This window comes from Tympanuchus pallidicinctus, unplaced genomic scaffold, assembly GCF_026119805.1.
Source record: "Tympanuchus pallidicinctus isolate F22 unplaced genomic scaffold, pur_lepc_1.0 scaffold15, whole genome shotgun sequence".
In the NCBI taxonomy this organism is placed as follows: Eukaryota; Metazoa; Chordata; class Aves; order Galliformes; family Phasianidae; genus Tympanuchus; species Tympanuchus pallidicinctus.
Window position 1 is genome coordinate 2,171,052 of NW_026294669.1, and position 23,137 is coordinate 2,194,188.

General features: G+C 44.4%; 1 protein-coding gene across 1 annotated transcript in view; it reads right to left on the reverse strand.

Annotated features, from left to right (window-relative positions):
* EPC2 (enhancer of polycomb homolog 2) overlaps positions 1-12,587 on the reverse strand; it is a 40,891-nt gene extending 28,304 nt beyond the window's left edge. Inside the window, exon 1 of the mRNA XM_052675751.1 lies at positions 12,398-12,587. Coding sequence (XP_052531711.1) covers positions 12,398-12,550 — 153 coding nt within the window. The 5' untranslated portion in view covers positions 12,551-12,587. The remainder of the gene's footprint in view (positions 1-12,397) is intronic.
* Positions 12,588-23,137: the final 10,550 nt, after the last annotated feature.

Sequence of the window (23,137 nt, forward strand, 5' to 3'; positions counted from 1 at the left end):
GAATTGCCAAGTAATCATTTCAGGTGAAAGCCTCGCAGCTTAGTGACTCTTCTCTCAAGGAGCCAGGAGCCCGCAAGCATCCTCTTCCATTTCCTCAGTCTTCCTGGACAGCAGTGCTCTCACTTTCAGCTCCAAAATTTGAGACAAAAGATGACACAGAAGAAAATCAACTCAGAAATCCACTCTAAAGCTCAGCTCTCCCCAGCCTACACAATCTTGCTGTGCCTGCTGCAGGGGCTTCAGGTTATCTTCCAGCCATTCCCACTCAACCAGTTGCTAGGAGCAGAATAAGCACAGAATCACAGAATTGCCTGGGTTGCAAAGGAGCACAGTGCTCACCCAGTTCCAAACCCTGCTGTGTGCAGGTCACCAACCAGCAGCCCAGGCTGCCCAGAGCCACATCCAGCCTGGCCTTGAATGCCTGCAGGGATGGGGCATCCACAGCCTCCTTGGGTAACCTGTGCCAGTGCCTCACCACCCTGTGTGTGGAAAACTTCCTCCTAATTTCCAACCTAAACCTCTTCTGTCTCAGTTTAAGACCATTCCTCCTTGTCCTAACTCTATCCACCCTCATAAACAGCAATATAGCTTCTGGTGCTCTCTTTCTGGTTCCCTGAGGGTACCCTCCTCACCTGTAGCTGCAGGGATCACCCTGACTCACATATGGGACACATCCCCAGCAGAGCAGCCCAAGCTTCAGCAGATTCTGCATCACATCTGGTGCAGAAATTGTCTCGAGAACAAGACTTCTCCCTCTTTAATTCAGCAGAGCATAATTTACAAAAAGAGCACTGAACAAAAGCCTATCCTTAAAAATACATTGATGATTTTTTTAAATGAATTACACCCTCTTAAATATTAAGACATTGCAGAACTGAAAATAATGCAATTTCTGCAAAGTTAGAATATAACAAATCAGTGACTGGAAGAGCAGCTTCGGGAATCTCCGGTAGCAGATGAAGCAACATTAAATCAAACCATCAGGCTCCCAAGTGAACGTTACCAGAATTAAGACCGGAGTGCGATCACATATCTGGCGCGACGTGCTGGAGTTAAAACATGCTGAATAAATCTGTCATTCCAACCACGAAGCTGTCTGGGAAAGCTTCACAGTGCTGAGCAGGTAATTCAGCTGAAATAAAATTTGTTTCATTACTGAGCTGTTTTCTGTGGGCATCCCTGGAGTCGCCTGCTAACCGCACAGCGCAGTGCTGGCAGGGAGGGCACATGGAGGCTGCCTGTGCAACTGCTGCCTCCGGTAATGAACGAGTAGATGAGTAAATAAGGATTCACTCCCATGGAAAGCAGGAAAGGAGGGCACACAGCAACCAAAACTCAAAGCGTGCTGAGGCTCTGCGAGCTGCTCCATGGCCCACTGAACAGCACAGATGAGTAATTCCAGTCTCAGTTTCCATAACACTGCTGGTAGGTGTGCAGGGAGTTCCCAAGGAAAGGCTGAAAATAGGTGCCAGTGTTCACTTCACTATACAATGTCTTCAAGCATGACACAGCCTTCAAACAAAGAGCTCTGGAAGCACTACTGTCACTCAATCAGTAGAGCTTCCAAAGAAACAGGTACACTATATCATTTTTGCAATCAGAACTGAAAGAACTTTCTACTGAACATGAAGTTAAGGAAAATACAAATTCCAGCCCTAGAAACTGTTCTGTTCAAATGCACCCTGAAGATATATAAATCAATGAGTCTAATTAAATGGCTTGACTCAACCCGAAGACAATCTTTAAGGTCTTAACAATGCATTTAGCAACCAACACACAGTGCACTCTTTTGCCCTCTTTTTCTCTTGAAAGGAAATCACCACCTGTACCTGGCTCTGCAGCAGGGGAGATGCAAAGCTCTCACACACTGAGGGAGCAGGAGAGGAAATGCAGAACATGCTGCCGTGGGGATTAAAAGGAACATCTGTCAAAAAATCCTTTATCCTTTAAGTTCACACGACTGTTTCCCACAGCACTCCCCTGAAATAGTTTCATCATACTTTCAATAAACGCTCTAATTTTCTGGCTGAGCGTGTTTGGATATCCCTGTGGTTAAACACCATTCTCACACTGAAAAGCTGATCTTTGTCTTTATCATGAAACTGCAAAAAGCAGCTCCTTATTGGACACAGTTCCCTCGGAGAAACAACTTCAGGACATACGGAATACAACTGGTCCCTTCTTCATCCCTTCAATTACACCTCGCAGGCAACAACCAAGCACTTCCAAACAAAAGCTATGTCACCACCTTTAGACTACTTATCCCATTTTTTTTATTGTTGTTTTTGATTTTGTATATACATTTTTAATCTGACAATCACACCTGCTTACATCTGTATCTACCCTGCAGGGCAGAAAGACAAACCTGGGACAGCATGATGCAGTACTATAGAGCTTCAGGTCACACCATTCACCTGAGGTATTCCGAAGACAGTTGACTTTAAGGACAGAAATGCTACCAAGAGGAACAAAGCACACCCCAGCCTAGCTGTTAACATCAATTCTTCTTAAGCAAATGCCTCTGACTCTATTGCAACCCACTGCAATTGTAAGCACGATGGCAAAGGAAAGTGAATGTGGTAACAGGTTCAGCTACTCTGAATGGTTCCTTCTCTGCTAACCCTAGAGCCACCTTCCCTTTTACCTCCAACCAAAAAAGGAATTAAAACAAACAAGAGCAGCATGAGTAAATCTTACCAAAGTCTAGTTAGTTGATCTGCCCAACACCAGATGCAAATCAGGAATTGCTATCAGTGAGCATTTTTATATTTAACGTACGCATTCAGAAACAGAAGTTTTGGTATGAGATCAGCAGGCTCACCTTGCAAAGTCTCAACCACAGTTCCAACAAAAAGTTTCAGAGACATCTGTAAACAGCACCTAAAGAGCAGTGATCTGAAGCTCAAGGGCTATGCTAACTGAAGTGTAGCCCTGCTGCAAGTGACAGCCCTACCTGCCTCAGGAACCACAGGCACTGACTCCTCTACTCCTCAGCACTGAAGAGCAAGCAGGTACCCAAAAAAGCCAGGGTGCCTGCAGACCTTTTTTTCCTTTCTTTCCCCCTCTTCTGCCCTGGGAAGGAAAGCAGTTACCTGAAACAGTCACATACACAGCATGAAAACACCACAGAGATTTTCAGCCTCGAGACAGCAATGAGTATCTTAGAGAAACTCACAGCTTCATTTATGATTTATTTTGAAAAGCAAATACTTTAGTGAATTAGAATATCGAGTTGTTTGGGCTTTTTTTGGTCCAGAATCTGTTCCTCAGGTCATGGTTTCCTCAAAAGGTTCTCTCTGTTACAAAGCCATGTGGAAAGCCAGGCAGACACAGCATCCAAACCCTGTACCCAAAGCAGGGTGCTTTACAGGATCAAAGCTCCTTCCCCAGTTGCCATGCAGGGTTTCTGGCTGGCTGTGGGAAGCAGCTCCAAAAAGCCAGAAGACAGCGTGGTGCTCCCTGCTTGCAGGTGGAAAGGGCTCACAAAACCACTTAAGTTCTCTGCTGGCCAGGCCGTGTTTTCCCAGTGCAAACTCCCCCAACTTCTTCTTTCACAAGAATCATTCCCCACTCCCCATGCTGTTTTGCCTTCCTCACTGCCAGATTACAGGACTACAGGAAAAAAACCAAAACCATATTACTAACAGGCTGCTGCTACACACAGCCCAATGAAGGAGGGCAGCAATGTGAACCACACTGCATGATTTCACCCCACAGACTCACAGAAATCCCCACACTGAGTAAGATTTGGTAAGATTTTTATTATTTAACTACTTAAAAGGCATTCTATTTTTTTGTCCCATGTTAATAAAGGACCAATAAAAAGAAAAAAAAGAATCAGCAACAACACGTCTGTCATTGTCTTCCCTTCTCCAGCTTCATGACCCACAATGTCACGAAGCAATACCAGTGACAGCTGGAAGCCAAAGATGAGCTGCTCTCTTTCCATGTGCACCCTGGGGACAAACCCCCTGGAAACCACCTCAAAGATGCTGATGGAGGCTGAAATGATACAACACAAGGGCCATGAGAGTGAGCTCAACTTCCCTGGACAACGCTTGGCATCCAGATACACGGGTCTGCAAAGGAGCTGGAGGAAGGAAGGGGAAAAAAAAGAGAAGGAAGGAAGGAAGGGGAAAAAAAGGAGCATATTGTTTCCAGGTGCCATTGCATCCCTTTTAGAGAGAACTGTTATAAACAGTTTAACGTTCAGTAAGTGTATTCACCTAGCAGCTTGTGATACATTTGCATGCTCAGCATATAACAGGTGTAACACTGAACAGAAAAAATTGCAAACAAATTGCAACCAAGGAATTACTGTTATTTTCTTGAAAGAGTGCTTCCACAAGTGTAACTGATTGCCCAAGTCAGACAATCAGAGATGCAGAGGTGAACACCTACGTGTCTTATCCTCAATTTTTTAATGAGATTATCCTGCAATAGTATTTATAAGACTGAGATTTCACAATGAGCCTTCCCCTCTACTTGTTCTCAAGCTGGATATCAAGAGGCAGGAATGCTTACTGCTAACATGACAGACATGCATTAAAAAAAATAAAACTGTTCCTGGTGTCAAGAGAGCTTACTGTCCTAGCAATGGAGCTACCAGGAGCTTGGGTACTAAAGCAATTTTATCTTCTTCAGAGACACAATTACCTGGAATATTTCAGATCCCATTTCTGCATTCAAGAAGTAGGTGCTTACTTGCTTGCTCTCTCACCAAACTCCGTGTTTAGTTCTTGTGCTGCTTTTTTCCCAGAAATAAATTCCTACTACATAAGAACCATCACCAGGAGCCTTTCAAGCATAAATTGCCTCTGTTATGCAATTCAAGGTGGTCTGGCAGACAAGAAGCGTGAGCCTCCACAACAGAAATGGTAGAACGTTGAGATAACCAAATGACAAATCAAAATGTAACAACAGAAACCAACCAGGGAGAAGGGGCAGAAAACACTTATAAATACACCGACTTTGTGTCACGGGGGATGTGATGAGACAAAAGGAAGGGAACAATCCTTCAGTGATAAGGAGAAGTGTCAGGGAACTGACATGTAACAAAGGGGAGGACGGCCTCCCAGGGCACACCATGCAAGCCCTCAATCCTTGGGATTTCAAATGACACAGATGCAAGAACACACAAAGAAAACCAGTGCTGAAGTAGGTGGTTTGGGGAGGTATTGGGGAGGTGTGGAGCACACCAGAGGAGGAAGAAATGAGGTCTTTTCCACCCCTTTTCTCACCTCCTTTAAGAGCAATAATTGAGTTTTGATTTCCTTCACTTGTTACACCAATATCACTTCTGCAATTGATCTTCGTTAACAATAGCTTTCATCTCACCTAAATAAAACTATAGTTAAACCTTATGTAAGCACTGTGTTACTTTTCTATAGAAATGGTGAAGTCAGAATCTGATGAATACACCAAGGCACAGAACTGCTCAAAGAAGTAAAACTGAGGCACGGTGTATTAGCTTTACTGGCAAAATAAATTCCAGATAACCTCCTAAGTGTTCAGCAGCCATCAAAATGATCTCTTGTGGGGAAAAAAAATAAAATTAAATTAAAAACAAGATTAATACAAGCAGATTTAATGCTTGTTGATTTAAATTATTCAAACAGGACATCTCAACTAATGTCAACTGACATGGAAATTGCACAGAGCTGACTACTGCTGAATTTTGCCAAGCAGGAGCAACACAAAAATCACACCTCCCCTGCAGCTGCCCCAATTATTTCTTTCCCTTAAGCAGAAAAAAAGGGGAAAAAAATATCCCTACCTACATTAGAGATGTTACAGAGCACAGCCTCAACTGCAAAGCCTCCTCGCGAGCCCTCCCATGCAGTGCCCTACCTGCAAGGGAAAGCCCTGTGTAAAGCTGTAGTGTGAACAGCCAGTTCTCCGGATCCTACCACTCCCAGCCTGACACCCAAATGAGTTCAGGCATATTTTGTGGACTGGCATTAAGGACTGCACCCTGCAGCCAAAAATGCAACTTAATCCCAATTAGGAGTGCGGTGTGAAGATAGGGCTGAACCCATTTAACCTCGGGAAAGCAGCCTCAAGCTCCTCTGCTCCCAAGCATGCTACCCCACCTGCTCCCACCACTTCCCCTAAGAGCACACAGCAGTTGGTTTTGGCAGCTAGGCAGCACGATGGGGCTCAGCTCTCAGAGAAGCCCGAGGAAGCAGGCAAACAAGCGTCAGGCAGCAGGGAGATGCAGGGTACCTACTGGCTGCAGGCAGCAGTTAGACAGGCTCAGCTGTGTCTTGAAAGCACACGGAAAGATAAATCACTTGACATTTGTCACAGGCTGAGCTTATACTTGAAGCAGTTGTCACTGGCTAGCTGATAGGCGTTAATGTGATAAGCCCTAATAAACTGATGATGAGTTTTAAGGGCAAATCTTTGCATTGTTTACCTTCAGCCGCATAATTACACCCAGAGCAAACGAAAAGCTGAGTTCAACAGGTCACAGGGAACTGACTGCTCAGATGGGCTCCGAGCCCATCAGCAGGGATTTTCATTCCCAACCACAGTTAACAAAACCCAGCTTAGAGAGCGCTAAGGCTGAAATTACCGAACAGGTCATTAAAAAGCAGAAGTCGCAGACTGAAAGGAAGCTTCTGTTGGCCACAGAAGTATTTTGCAGGTAAAAGCACTGGAGGCAGGGATAGAAAACCACAGCTGAAAACTGAAATAATGGCTGGGAAACTGAACTGGAAACTGCACCTGCAAGGAACAGCACTGTTTGACTCAATGCGCTTCAGTGGGGGGAGAAACACTCAAGAGTTGAAGACAGGAAAGCTTTACAAAGAGAACAGAACTTAAAGCAAAAAAAATCTGCAAGGATTAGAACACGGTGTTATGTTACCTACCACCAAACACTCTGGTAATCCCATCAGCCCCCTAATATACACAAAGACATGAAAATAGGTAAACAAGTAAACAGATAAAGGTGCTGAACTCAAACTGAGAAGTTAACTTACACTGGGAATAATGCAGCCCCACCTGCACTTCAGCCTTTGGTGTGAACCACACAAAGCCCATTTCTTCCTTCCCCAAGGAAGTCTGCAGTCTTTGCTTTGTGGGGAAATGCAGACTCCTGGGTTTGCTCTGCTTAGACTTTTGGAAAACCTTCTCAGGATTTTCTGTTTGTTTTCCAGAATATTTGTGTGGTTTGGATTTCAGCTCTCCTTCGTTTACCCCCTACATTAGCCAGAGGAGTCCTGGCATCTTTATTTTACACAGCCCTCATAAACTACATGGAGGGTTCGACTGCAGGTTATGAGCACACACCCCACACACAGACCTCAGATTTGGAATAGGTTGTGTCCACACATGGAGTCACTTCTGCACAGGTCTCACCTGTTCTGACATGCACAATGGTGGCATGGAACGATGGTATCTGCAAAGATCTCATTATCTCATGACATTTGCTTGATGGCATATTAAGATCAGCTGTTTTAAATCCAGCATTAGGAAAGTGAAATTTATCTTCTAACCTACCTGAACTAATATAGTAGATAAAAGAGGTGCTGACTGCTCTTTACGAACAGTTTGAATCACCAAAAAGCTACACCAATTTCTGTTAAAAAAATAAAAATAAAATTATATATATGTATGTATGTATAAGATCTGTCATTCATTTCATTTTTTCTTTATTTTATTTTATTTTTTAAACTAAGAGTGTTCTCATTCCTGAAACTGCATACCTGCTTGGGAAGGCCAAAGGTCCTTTTTTTCCCCCTCATCCAGATCCTTCAGCGAGGAAATGCACACTTCCTACCAGACCACTCTGATCATTAAACAGCACAGTGCAGCTCACAGGGTATCTGCTCCACAGCATACATGCACACTGGCTAAGGAATGAATAGAAAAAAAAGCTGCCTGTCACTTTATCTGGGAAAAGGTACAGCTGCAGCAGCTTGAAAACAGAAAACAGACACTGCTAGCATCTCCACTCAAATCTGAGTAAGAAGATTTATAATGAAAGACTGAGCACTTCGATGGAAGAGCAAACAGACTGCAAAACTCTCCTCTAGATGCAGTGGGAAGGCAGAGATGACATGCAGTTAGGATATCAGTTTCACAAGTTTAATGGTGAAATAACTAAGCATTCTTTTTCTCCAGTCTAAGTTAACTACTCTTCTCATGTGATGTTCATTACTGTACTTATTCACCTAGTTTTCTAGTGCTCCTCAAGCCTGTGTGCCTCAGACAGCACCAGGTAATGACTTCTGATCAACACCTCATTACTTGACTGCTTTTCTTGAAGCATTTTCCTAGAAGCCAAACAGGTTGGCAGCACAGCAAGCAACAGAAGCTGACCTCCCTCTGACAAACAGAAGCTGTTTAAGGCTCCTACAGGTTAGCACACGTAGCTCAGTATAAATTTGTTGACAGCTAAAGCTATTTATTTGTGCTCCGAAAGCAATCACCTGCAGCACTTCCATACACAAATTCAGCTGTCAAAGAAGCATGCTTCCCAGTAACCATGTCAAAGCACACCTGGAGCGCCACCAGGAAACACAAGCAGTAGCAGAGGAACTGTTGCACACACCTCCAAACTCCCCGATTTCATTGCAGAAAGCAAGTGGAAGCACAACTTCAAGGAACAGGTACCAAATGAAGCCACTTGCTTTTATGCTGATGGTTACTTGTAATAAATAAGCTCATCCATCTCCTTATAAACACGATGAACAAAAAAGGGCACGATCTGTAAGGCATGTAAGATTCCAACAATAGATAGGAAGGCCAAAAGCAGAGCATTCCTGAAGCCCGCAACTAACATCCATGTGTTTATGTTCACATACGCAGCATGAAGCCCCTCTACAGAAATATTATAAAGCAACCATAAATTCATCTACTAAACAGAAATCAGGAGAACTCTTTGGGCATAAGGATGCACAAACTGAAATGCAAATGCAGGATGGATGCACAACTTCCTTAATGTGCCATAAAATTAATGATCCCTTCTGGCCTACATGCACGTATTTTCAAGTGCTTCTGATTGAACTCTTTCTATTCATGTATCAGCAAAAATGTTCACTGTGTTACTCTACATCAGCAGAAGTATCCAAACAAGAAGGAGTGACTTGAGTAAAATAAATGCTTCTGTCTTCAGAGGAGCAGTGAGCTGCTTCAGCAGCACTGCAAGCCAGGTGACAAACCCTAGTTTCCAGTGCCACAACAGAACTGAATTACCAAAGGGATGGAGAGAATGTAAACAAACAGAAAGCAACAAAAAAGAAATGCATTCAAATTTACTTTAAAAATACTCAAAATTGAGCATTAAGTGTACAATCAGTAAAAGAGCATCCTGAGGCAATCACACAGAAACCGAGCATGAAATTCACTTCCCATCCACGCTGTCAGCATCATAATAACCCGAAGCCATGTCCTTACTTTGCCTTTCAGCACTTCCTCCCCCCCAGACACCCTCAGCTCTGCCATGCAGCATCAAACTCTGCTGTAGTGAGCAACGCTCAAACCAGAACTTCGAGGTGAGTGCTCAGGTACCAGGCAATCTAGTTACTATAAATTACCACCATTATTCCTCCTATCAACTGCCACCATTTCCAAACAACTCCAGCAAAGTTAAATTCACTTCTGAAAGACTTCGGGCTGAATGTGTGTCTCATTAAGAAGGATTCTTCTGCCAGAAGATGTTAGAATGCTCTTTGTTACCACGCATTCAGTCAAAAAACAAATAGCTAGGCAGTAAGAAATAACACAAGGACTTCTCTGCTCTGCAACTTTCCCCACTTCTAGTTGGAAGGATTCGTGAGATACATTTCTTACTCACCAGCAGAAAAGCACTACAAAATGCTCACACAGTACCTGAAACTCACAAAAGGACAGCTTCCTACTTCTGCTTAATTATGAGCTCCCTCTTACAGGAAATTAGAGAACCCTCACACTTTCCTACTCAGGTTTAATTCAGGATAAATGATAAACACTCAATAACACAAACATACTACACACCAGAAGCCTAATCCCTTCACAGCTAGAACCTCCACGTGAGCGAGAAGAGCTGCTGATTTGTAAAACGCTTCGAGCGCTCATAAATCTTTAAGATACTTACATGGAAATCATTCTGGGATTTTCATCAAGATCAGATCAAAACAAAAGTCCAATAATGATGCTCACACCCACACTCCAGATGTGAGAACCAGCAGTGTGCTCCAGCACCCTGCCTGCAACCACAGTGACTCCGCACTGCTTTAATTTGTTCTCCAAATAAACTTCAGAAAGAGTTTTAGAAATGAGTGATAACAATGAATCACCGCCAACTTTAAGCTGGCATACCAAATAATAGTACTACTTTAAAGATAATCAGAATGAAATCACACCAAAAAAAATTAAAAGATGTGAACCGGAGTGCTTTCTTCAATGCAAAAAACTCAATCGTGAACAGAGCAAGTCATACACCTCTACTAGAGCAACAGGGCTGTAAGAGACAAGGCAGATACATCAAGCAGCTTTAGGTCTTGAAAATTTGTAAATACAGTTATAGTCAATTGAGGCAGCCCTCAGCTCTGAGATCATTGAGCCGTGTGTGTGAGTGAACACCAGCCACCCCAACAGCTCTCATGGGTGCAGTCCCAGCAGAGGGCTGAGCATACAAAAAAGAATCATAGAACGGCCTGGGTTGCAAAGGAGCACAGTGCTCACCCAGTTCCAACCCCCTGCTGTGTGCAGGTCACCAACCAGCAGCCCAGGCTGCCCAGAGCCACATCCAGCCTGGCCTTGAATGCCTGCAGGGATGGGGCATCCACAGCCTCCTTGGGCAACCTGTTCCAGTGCTTCACCACCCTGTGTGGAAACCTTCCCCCTGATATCCAACCTAAACCTCCCCTACCTCAATTTAAAACCATTCCCCAAGACCCCTAAGTAATGGAGATGTCAGAAGAGAACAAACGAACAGCTCTCTTCCCCCAAAACTCCCCATGAATAACAGCAATATTTCTATTTAAAAAAAAAAAAAAAAAAAAAAAAAAAGCTGTCTGAAGTGAACTTCTCATACATTTAACTACAGCCACCTATACCTGGAAAAGCCTTACCTGCCACTAACACATAAATCTACAGAGAACTGTATGTGTAGCACTGGGTTGAGACCCACCCCACAAACAGAGCAGTCAGCACACAGCAATACCCCAAACTCTCCATCAATGGCACAGCTGAACACCGTGCTCTGATAACGTATCTCACACTGCACCTCTCTGCTGCTTCTCTGACTGTTTCATATTGAGAGTCCTGCAGAACATAACCCCACAGCCACGCTTCAGGGCAGGAACAGAACCACAGAACGGCCCGGGCTGGAAGCGACCTAAAGATCATGAATCTCCAACCCCACCCGCAGGCAGGGCCACCAACCTCCCCATTTCACAGCAGCCCAGGCTGCCCAGGGCCCCATCCAACCTGGCCTTGAACACCTCCAGGGATGGACGGGGCATCACAGCCTCTCTGGGCAGCTGTTCCAGCACCTCATTGCTCTCATAGGAAAGAACTTCCCCCTGACATCCAGCCTAAATCTTCCATAACCCCCATTCCTACAGCCTGGTGGAATTTAGCACACCTCTCCTTACAAAAAAGACACAACGCTTTAGGATCAACCCAAGCTAAAATCCATACAGCAGCAACCAACCCAAACCTCACCATCACTTCGGCAGCCCACGGGCAGCCGGAGGGCGAGCAAGCAAACACCGTTTAATCAAAAACAACGCGGTCATTTCGAACGAGCCACGTCTGACACGGACCGGAGGCAGCAGCCGGGCTGCGAGAAGCTCCGCGCCGCCAGCACCGCTCCGCTGCTCCCCGTCCCGCGCCTCCACACAGCGCCGCGCAGATGCCGGCGGCGAGGCGCGGAGCACAGCTGCGGGACAGACAGCTGCCGCTCGCCACCGAAAACCCCCAGCAGAGCGAATTGAAGCTTCTCTTTACCCGACTTAACGGCACGCTCGGCTTGAAAAGCCCCGGCGCTGACGAGCCCGCAGCCGACCGCACGGCAGCGGCACGCCGCCGCCTGTCACACGCGCCGCCTGACCCGCAACCCGCGCCCAAGAGAAGCGGCTGAAGCGCGCTACGCCGGCTGCGCCCGCTCGCTCATTCAGAGACGCGCCTTGCGCCTTCCTCCTTCTTACGCTAGCGTAAAGGCCTCCCCCCGCTAATCAAAACACTCGCGAGTCGGGACGCAAAGAAGATGGCGGAGCAGGGCCCGCTTACGGCGTCGGACAGCAGTTTACGCTGCGCTCTTTGCGCAGCGCCCAGTCAAACCCGTGCAGCGCCGCGGCGGGGAGCGTGCGTAGTGCGCTTGGTGAATGCCGATGGCCTATTTCCCGTGAGGGGAGGGGGGTGTCTGATAAACAATGGTGCCCCCCCTGCGCGGCTCCCTTACCGATTCCTCCTCTTTCTCCATCCCCGTGGGCATCTGCGGCACAGCCCGGTTGATGGAGACGCAGTCGTTGAGGTCGGGCATGTCCTTGCCGCGGTAGATGGGCAGCGGTTTGGCGGCGTCTAGCGCCCGGGCTCGGAAGGAGAGTTTGCTCATTGTCTCCCCCTCACAATAACACCCCGGGGCCGGGCGGGCGGGGGGGCCCTCAGTGCGGCCGCGCCGCCGCCTCCCAGCCGCTCCCGCACCCGGCCCGCACCACCATGGAGGGTCCCGCCGCCCCGGAACAGCTCTCCGCGGGGCCGCCCGTAGCTCACAGCGCACGCCCCGCAGCCCTAGATCCGCGCCGGGCTCGCTCGATCCGCTCCCTGCGCCATGGCAAACATGGCGGACATTAACCAAAGCGGCCAGCGATCCCGGCAGCCACCGCGAGAGTCGGGGGGGGGGGGGGGGGGAGGACGGGACGGAGGAAGGGAGGCGGGAGGAGGGAGGAGGTGGTGGCCGCGCTGCGCGCGCAGCCAGAGGCGGTGCTGAGGAGAGCCGAGGAGGATTGGGGCGGGTGGATGCTTCGGTTCTCCGTGCTTCAGTCAGCCCGAGGGCTCCGCTCTTCTGCAGGTGGGCTCTCGGCTCGCCGATCGGCCCGAAGGAGCGGGTAGTGCTGAGACAGCGGGAAGGCGGCCCGCCCAGTCAGTGTCAGTCAGTCAGTCAGTCTGTCAGTCTGTCTGTCAGTCACCGTGCCCCTCAGCAGCTCCACTGAACAGTGAAGGACTGCAGGGAGTTTTGCAGGTGCCGCATTTTTACCTTTAAAGGTGTTTTGTTTCGGTTTTAACTTAACAAATGGGAAAACTGGGACGATCAGGTGCTGCCTAGGCTGTGATTTCTTGGGGTCAGACCAGTGAGTGACACTCGTTAGGATTTGCGTTAGCAAAAGCTGCTGGTAGTGAGCCTGAGCGTGCTCCTTCCTTGTACTTTGGGATTAAAACACATTTCTAAATACAGTTAGGCTAACAAAAGTTAGCAGTGGAGGTTCAGGATGGATATCAGGGACAGGCTGTGGGCAGGGCACAGCTTCCAGGGCAGCCAGAGCTCAGCGAGAGCTGGGACACCAACCTCAGCCATAGGGATTGACTGATGCTCTGTGGGAAGGGGTTGGACTCGCTGGTCCTCGTGAGTCCCTTCCAACGCGGGATGTTCTTTGATTAAATTAACCTGCCTGCAGCTCCCTGCCCTCACAGCTCTCACATGCTGTGCAGAAGGAGAAGGGGTAAAAGCCATACACTCCAATTAATATTACAGACAAACATTTCAGAAACAAACTCGTGCCTATTCAAAAATATTCCTTCAAGGATTTCATGTTGTACTCTCTACATGGATTTAATCTTGAAGAGGTGCGGAAGTTCCACATGCTGCAAATTACAGAGCTTCTTGTTTTGTGTTGTCTGCATGTCCAGAGCAGTGTGTTCGCTCATGCTCTTCTGCTGTAAAAATGCCTTGCTCCTGTTTGTTTTCTCCCTCTTTCAAAATACACAAACAGGAACAGCTAAACAGGAACAAGGCATCCAAATTTTTGAAGAGTGTCCTCAACATGGAGAGGCTAAGCCCCAGTCCCCATACAGACAAAGCCACAGTCCTTCGGTGTCCCAGATCTTCTTACACCTACCCAATATATTGCTTTATCATAGAGTCATAGAATCACAGACTGGCCTGGGTTGCAAAGGAGCACAGCGCTCACCCAGTTCCAACCCCCTGCTGTGTGCAGGTCACCAACCAGCAGCCCAGGCTGCCCAGAGCCACCTCCAGCCTGGCCTTGAATGCCTGCAGGGATGGGGCATCCACAGCCTCCTTGGGCAGCCTGTTCCAGTGCCTCACCACCCTGTGTGTGAAAAAATCTGCAAAGCCCGTCACATTTCCAATACATCATCACTTCCATATTATATTGACATCATAAATATTGATATCTTGAGATCAGATGCTTTTTCTTCTTTCCACCTTAGAACTCTTGCAGGAGTTGTCACTGCAATATGCTGGCCCCGGAATAAACTGATACTGTTAGGCTGATAAGCTTTGACCATGTCACACTTTGGAGTACAGCGTTGACTGTATCTAAGATTCTATTCCATTTTTCTTTTTTAGAAGAAAAACAAAAAACAAACACAAAAGATTGTCCAAACAAGTTTAGTCTCTGAATTGCAGTTGATTTTTGGTTACCTTACGCATTTGTTATCTATGTGGTTTTATATAGAAAGTGTATACTGTTCTTGATAAACACGTGATTTACAAAATGAAGAATAATGAATTCTGTCAGCTAGAGAGAGATAAGGAAGATGGAACAAATGCACTAACTCATAAGAAGAGGAAAAAAAAAGCAGAAATAACTTTGTGCTTATGTCACATAGATCAGAATTATCTTGGGAAAGAAATCTGAAAATTATGTTAGATACTCCTATGAAGGCATCAGGTTAACGTTCAGTTATGCAGTACAAATATGAACAAATGAAATTTTAAATTGATGAGGAAAGGAACAGAGAAGAGAACTGTGATAGTGCATCCCAGTCTAGTAAGTCTTACTTATAATTCCCTTGAACATTTTTGTGTTCACAGACAATTCTTGACTTGCATTGGAATTAACACCCTTTTACACAGAAGCACATCGTAAAGCAGTTCAGAACTCAACACCAGTCTTGCTTGTAGTAGCCCACACTTTGTGTGAGATGCATTCAGCAATCTTCCCCTTTACAGGAATGTTTAACATTTCTGTAGTTTTTAGCTCAGTAGTTATAGGAAGCAGCCAGACTTTGAACACTTGACGTTGGTTTGCTATCACCAAAGTGATTCACAAGTGGTTGGTAGAGGCAGATGGTTGCCATTTTCCAAAGAGTAATTGCAATGCACTTGTACAACAGCTTTAGTTTTTCAGTCTTACTGTGCAGCAACAATCAGGAGATTGTAAGTGAAATTAATCCTGAGCTGGAAACGGCACTTTTGTGCATCTTCCTTAGAACAATCAGAGCCCAACAGCTGCGTCTGAGAAACTGAAAGCTGTCATAAGGATAGTGATATTAACTGTTTCATCTAAATGAAGGTGGTAGCAAAGAGAGCTCTGTAGCTCTTGGAAGCTCAGAAGCTAGGTTAGCATTTTGATGATGATCTAATTAAAGAATGAAAATACTGTGACTGTGCCCACACCGGGCAACTGTCTGAAGTTGTCTTAATTATCAGCTGCTGAACTGAGTGTTTAAAGCAAAGGATGAACTGCATTCGACCTCACCTGCCAGGACCCAGCTTCACAAGTTAAAACAGGTAGTTAAAATTGCACTCAAATGTGAACTTCCCCTACACATTGACAAACTAAAAGGGGGATGAATTCCGCTTTAAGAAAATGAAGTGCATTTTCAGCTCATGGTTCCTGAGTTTTCTGTATTATGTGGGTTCTCTTACAGCCCTGCTGTAGAGATAACATGCTTTATAAGGTGAGGTTAGCTTTGTGGAACAGGCAGTTCCTCCTGAAATACTTCTTCAAGAAGTTAAAAGACAAGGACTTTCCTTTTTCTGTGCATTTCTGTTCTTTTCCACCGCTTAAACAACAGCAATGACAAAAGAACAGAAATGCAACGCATTTACCCTTAAGGTGGCTCTTAGTTCTGAACTCATCCCATTATTTTATTTCCACAAACAATGCAATTCTTTAAGAACTTTGCCCTGCAGTGTGCTGGAGTTTTTTCATGTAGCTCAAAAAGCCATTGCATATATCTGAACATGCCCAGAACTAAAGTTTCAACTTACATTCATACTTCGTGTAGCTTAGCTTTAAGCCAGAACCATACATCTTTTCTGTACATCCTTAGATCTCCTCATCCTGTAAAATATTACAGGTTTTCTGAATAATTTAAGCAATAAAAAGTATTGTGAGCAGTACCTGACCTCTAGATAATTTGCTTTTGATGGCGAAAAAGAGCCCCAAAGAACAACATTTCAAACTTCAGCAGTTGAATTGTGACAATTACAGACACCTGCATAACATTTAGCACCAGGAATGCTTGCTCACAGCATAGCTGCCTGAAGAACTGCAATATCTGGCAGCTTATTTGCAAGTGTTTTCTGCTTTTCATTGACGAAATGTACATCTTGGATCATTAGTGTCACATCAAGCAAAAGCCAAAATTTTGATGTCAAGATTGTGGTGACATGAAGAATTGTCAGTGTATGTTATTGAAATGTGATGTCATGAGCATGTAATGATTATTTGTTTTATATGCTGTTTCCTTGTGAGTACCAGATGTTTTTAAAGAAATGTGTGGACTGTATAGAAGCACAGATAGCCAGCGGTGGTCAGTGGCCTCTGCAAAGGCATGGAGTAGTTCCTTAGAAATGTCTGAAGTCTTGAAAGATAATGAGAGTATTAGGATGCTGAAGACTTGACTGTAAATACTCAAAAATAATCCCCGAGATTGGAAATGTACAGAAAATTATCTTTGTGTTCTGCAGCATTCCAGATCCTCACAATGAGGATGTGAAGAAATCCCCATGACAGCGATGCTGATGATCCCATTGACAAATATTTCCAAAGTCACTCATACAGCTATTGTACATTTGGGATTCCTGTCTTGGTAGCAGCAGCAGCCGCCTCATTATAGAGTATTTGGATCTCATGTTTAAGTAAAGCTTCACTGGAAGGGAACCTAAAAGCAGCCAGGAGGCTGGCTTAGTAACTTCAGCACAAGGAAAAGTGCTGAGCTTTCCAGGAGATATATGAATGGACTAGGGGAGTCTTTTTAAAGGTTATGAAGTCCTTCTTTCTCCCTAGGTCTGAGAACTCCTATTGAAATGAAAGAAACCTCTGTCCTATTCATTTCAAAGGGAGTTTTGTCAGGAAAAAGAGCTTGATCAAAGTAGCTACTAAGCATTCTTAGTGGCTAATGTTTGGAGTTCAATGTATCAGCTGTTCCAAACCATTTCTATTTCAAATTATTCAAAGGCTTTAAGGAACTGGCTCCCTGCACGTTTTCCTCTTTAAGATTACCAAAACCTATCAGCCAAAATGTGAAATCTGGTATGGAATAGCTTCTTGGGGCATTTAAAGAGCTGAACAAAAATTAGAAAATTAAGTTAAAATCTTCATCCCAACAACGGGCACCATATAAAACTAAATAAAAGGGAAGCTATGGAAATAGCTGATTCCCAAAACTACAGCAGGAAGGTAAAATGATGAAAGATTCTCAAGCTAGAAAGCAGCAGGAAGCTCCTCATTTACTTTTATACTAAAAATATCTTTGTCAAGAAATAGATGTAAAAGGAAAGAATACTTTCTGTCTGAAGATTAGCAAAGGTATTCAGAGAGGTCACTGATTCATTAAAGAACCCTGGGCAGTTGTTTCTTATTGTAATCCTATTGTGGATTCTTAGTCAAAAGAGAAATATATACTCTACTGAGACTGTTGTCTTTTATGACCCAATTCAGCAAGCAAGTTAACAGCAGTACAATTATGAAATCAAATGTATTTGTCTTAGAATTATCCTCCATAGAAGTACACAGCCAAATGACACACTGCTTTCTTAGATGACATAGCCTTCATAGAAAAACAAGTTTGCCCAACAGCTATCAACCTCTAGGGTTGCGAAAACATTCATTTTAAGAGAGGTCATTCTTAGGTGCTTGTAAAGACATTAACGTTTACTGCATCAGCTGAAATTTGTTCTTCATGCTTACATGCCTGTATCCATCTCTGTCACACAGCAATTGCACAGAGGATATGCAGAGCATCAAGTAAAATCATGAGCCAAAATCATTTAACGCGGCTCAGCAACACAGGAATCTTAAAAGCGAATATACAGCAAAACTCCTGCATTTAAATATAGAGAGGTGTTCTAAAATATTATCACCAAAGTGTTTGGAATAAGGATCTCCATGGCTCAACTCGGATACGTGTATTGAAATTACAGCAATCGCCACTGATTTGAACATATTTGAATCACAGACTCATGGAATGGCCTGGGTTGCAAAGGAGCACAACGCTCGTCCAGTTCCAACCCCCTGCTGTGTGCAGGGTTGCCAACCAGAAGATCAGGCTGCCCAGAGCCACATCCAGCCTGGATGTGACAGAGAGAGAGAGGAGATTCCAGAGCAGCAGCACCAACGTGGCATGGTGGATATTGCAGTGAAGATGTGACGTGTTCCCTTCAGTCTCCTGCCTCAGATGCTCACACCCAGGTGGGCAGGCTGCCTCGTGGCTTGAAGGGAACAGCTTTGTGTCATTAAGCACAAGGTATGAAAGTGAGCAGGAGGAGATGTATAGCACAGCATACCAACCCTCTTCTAGTACATGAGGAAATCTCAGCACAGATCCGTATTTCTCTTAGGACACACAACCGCTCTCTCCTGTTGTTTCTCCCTTCCCCTCAACACAACAAAAGCAAAGAAAACAAAAAGCCTTTGGCACTAAGCAGAACCAGATGAGGTGCGGGAGCGACCGAGCTGCTCTCTTCCTGGTCACTGAGCAGCGCAGCTTTCACTGCTGCAAGGCACGTGCTGTGTGACTCAGTGCAACTTGTTTTACCACCAGGAACAAGGCAGCCTTGCAGTGCAGCGACTGGTAAAGAGGAAACCAGTGGTTATGCCTGGAACGAGGAAATCGCTGTTGTAATTGGTACATAATGAGTATTGTATCCCTGCTGCTAAGGTTTTGAAAGTAACAGTAGGCCTTACAAAGAGACATTTATTATGTCACCCAGAAAAATCTAGCAGAGAAAAACATGAAAAATCGACTTTACAGATGTCCACAAACTTATCCCAACATCTTGGAGCTTGCGAGGCGAATGCAACATATTATTGGTATCTTTTGTGTCTTGAAGAGCTCCTCAGCATGTGTTAATAAAGTCACAGGTACATCTGTGGCATTGCTAGGCCAAAAAACCAAGAATCACAGAACATTAAAACTGTGGGATTTTAATTCAGAACCCAGAACAGTGAGGGAATTTTCCTAAAGTGGAATCTGTGAAAAACTGCCCCAGCAGTGTGGGGAGCTCCCTTTCCTTTTAAAACCTTCATCGTTCTGCTGAATTTTACCTTAAGGGTAGAAGTGGATCTGCTTTCTAAAAACGCATTTGCATGCATCAGTAAAAGTAAGAAACCAGGAAATACGTGGAACAGAAATGCTCCAAAAGCTGCATGCTCCCCTAAAACATCACAGTAAGCACTGTTTTCTGGAACAGTGGTCCAGATAAAGTCATTTGTCACGCTGATAAAAACAGCAGCATTCTTCCTGCCCACCCAGTTCTGGGGCTGATAGGATTTGGTTCAGCCTGATCTGAAGCAGCAGTGTGGGGAAAGGCATCTTTCATATGTAATGCTCATTAGAGGCAAGTTGCATGTCACTTTTCTGGAAGATGGGACCGAAAACAAGCAGAGAAAAACAAGTGTCTCTCAACACCATTGCTGTGATACTATAGACAGAAATATCAGCTTGGTTCCAAGAAAAGTGAAAAGGAAAATGAAAGTGTCACATTGACAATGGATAATGTAGAGGCAGTGCTGTTTGTACTGTATTCTCTGTGCATAAATTCACAACAACAGAAGTTTTTAGTCTTCTCTTGTCATTTATGCAGTGAACATACAGATGTAGAAGTGTATCTGAGCTCCAGGTTTCTGTAGTTCCTTGCAAAGGGCTGTTTTAAACATGCAGAAGGCTCTTACTATGCAAACAGTATTTCCTTCTCCTGCTCACCGTTCCCTGCTTGATGAGTGATTCAGAAACACCCCAACACATGTACAGTATGCATGTGATAAGCACACAACTGCATGCAAAGCCTCACTTCCAGGGAAGCCACACATCTAGTCCAGCTATTGCTTCCTCAGGAGCAATGCTGTGAGCTGTGCTCAGTTCAGGGATTTGCTTGGAATTAAGTGCCATTATTTCCTGGAAAGATGGGAGAAGTTTGCTTTCTTACACATTCAGCTTCTTTACACTTGTTTTTTTCTGGGGGGGGGAATACAGTCAAACCCTTTCTGAAAGAGTGAGGAGCATGTTTCCCATTGAGGTGGGTGGTGTGGTGCACCACAAGGAGACACCTGCCTTGGGAGACACCATTATAAGGATGTGAACTCAAATGGTGGAAAGCCAGGAGCAGGTAAAGAGAGGAATTAGTTCCATTAAAAAAGGTATCTCTGGATGTTCAGGACTTGTGTCTCACTGTGTGAGTAATGGCAGTCACACCCCTGGAAGCTTTTGTTTCACGTTGACTTGAGCTTTAGAGGGTATTTTCATACAGCTGAGTCTGATTACGTATTCCTGAAGGTGGATGTGGAGAGTCTTCTCCTCGTGTCCTGAGCTCGGGTTTGGTGTTTGGACATAACAGCACTGTCTGCAAAACTAAGCTTCATTAAGTAAGGTGATGCCTTCATGTTTGAGTTTCATATGAAAGCTGTGGAAAATTGCAAATGCAATTTATAGATAACTCAAGGCAATGTATGTGCAACTACCATAAAAACATGTAGTCAAATAGGAATGGAGAACCCTGAGGAAAAATTCTTTAGTCGTTAAGTATTTTCAGTAAAATATTGATATATTTATCTCTCTGCTGGAGCGGTGCAGTAAGGCCATCTCACTGACCCCTCACTGGAGGAGATCAGGGTTACCCAGGCAGTCCTTGGGGTCTGCTAAGGCAGCCCATGGGCAGAGCACTTCTCTGTGCCTGCATTTATTCTGATGAGTCTCAGCAGTGGTTACACAGCAGCCACAGCAAGCGTGGACATGTGAAAGGATGTGCGTGCTGCTGTACCTTCATTCCTGTTAGATAACTGCAAGCTGAGATGGTGAAACTTTTGATAGCTCAGTGCTACCTGATTTCAGGTGGATGAGGAAAGTGCTTGCACCTAAACACCCCTTGCACTGCAAGGATCTTGGTTCCACCACAGGTCGTTGGTGAAGAGGGAGGATTGCTGACTATTCTACTTAGGCTTTTAAGTAAGCTTTCCTACTGTCAGCTACTCAGTGTACATAGAAAAATGACTGATAGGAAGAGGTGGTGTTTATTTTCATAAGTAATTTCTTTTGTTTTAAAGGAAATGCTAGTGATGTGTACATGGCAACCAGCAGGTCAGGAGAGCTGCTATAAGGAATGGGAGCAGCTGAAAATAGCTGAAAACAAGAAAAGAACAGAAAAGGTAAGTCATATCATGTGGAACCATATCTGAAGAGACAGGCATTGTTCAACAGTACTAGAAAACAAGTTGCAGGCATTTCACTTTCTGTGTTACCCAACCATGAGGCACGGTGATGTAATGCAAGAAAGGTTTTGGCAAGGTTTGCTCTGTGCTACTGAGCCTTACTACGAAGGCTCTAGTAATAGTGCAATATGCAACACTTGATTACAGGGATTATAGGGAATTTCTAATCCTGGCATCCTGAATAACATCTATGAGATTAAGTATCAGGACACCAAGAGTTTCTGGCTACACCAAGTGTAGGAAAAATCTTGTAAGACAAAACAGTGTCTGGTTCATTACTTATGTGAATAGTGTCACTAATCATTCTTAGAAACAAAGGAGAAATTCAGAAATGGAGATTATTGCCATTGTATGAAGTAAACGATGCTGGAGTTTTAGTGTAGGTCTTTAAGAAGCCCGAGGTAACCTTTCCAGTTTGCCCAAGCATTCAGCATTTGCTCGTGAATTGTGAGCTTTTCTTGATGTCACAGGTTCAGATTTGGTATCAAACTTTCTGATACTCCTGGCGCACAAAATCTTTGTTTTCCTCCCCAAAGTGCTGATAATATAAAACTTACCTAAGCCTGAAAAGAATCTTATGAGCTTGAAAAGAATCTTGTAATCTGTTTTTAACAAAACGCTCCCATAGGCCTCATTAGATTTTTAACAGACAGTAGTTTTAGAAAGGATATGCATGAGAGCAATTTGTGAGACAGAAAATACACAGCAAGAAATGTTAAAAAACAGTAATTTTTCTTATATGACAAAACTGAAGCAAAAAGACAGAAAGATTAACTATTGTTTTGGTTCTGAAGGATTCCAAGCCTTCCTCTAATTTTTATCTAATTCCCTTTCTCACAAGCAATTTCACACTGTCAGGTGTGGCCCAAATATTTGTGGTTACTAAGGTAGGTGACATTGCCACTCAGTATCCGAGATGCAGATGGATTTGCTGAGCCATCAGAAAATGTTGTATTTAACTCAAAATTATCTGTTGCCTATTAATGGAATCCTACCTATGAGCTGGATCTGAACGTGGAGCTCAGATCTGCCCATCAGTGAGCAATGTGTGCAATGATGAGGAAACCCTCTACAATCTATGAATGCAGGGCTGCTTTGCCTATCCAAAAAGCTCTTCTTATAGATTAGTTGCATTATTATATTGTTGTTATACTTATCACTTACTCTGATAAGAGCTGAAACAAAAATAACAACACACCTTCTCCTGGAAGAGTGACCATGAAAGGAGCTCTTACCACTGTTTTAAGATTTTCCTATTTATTTTCTGTCTTACTTTGCTTCAGTGATATCTGTGGTTAACGTGTGATACAAACTCAAGCTGAAGCTGAAATAACCAGCATGCCCAGCTCTCCAAGCTCCCGACCACCAGGAGTTTCTATGAGCACAATTTTCCCTGCAGAGAATGGGGCTTTCAGTGTCCTGCAGCAATATTTGTATTCCTTAACTTGTTTAACCCTGATTTTTTTGTGTGCTGATGAGTTTCAGATTCATGAGTTTCACTCTAACTTCAGGTATCAAGATGA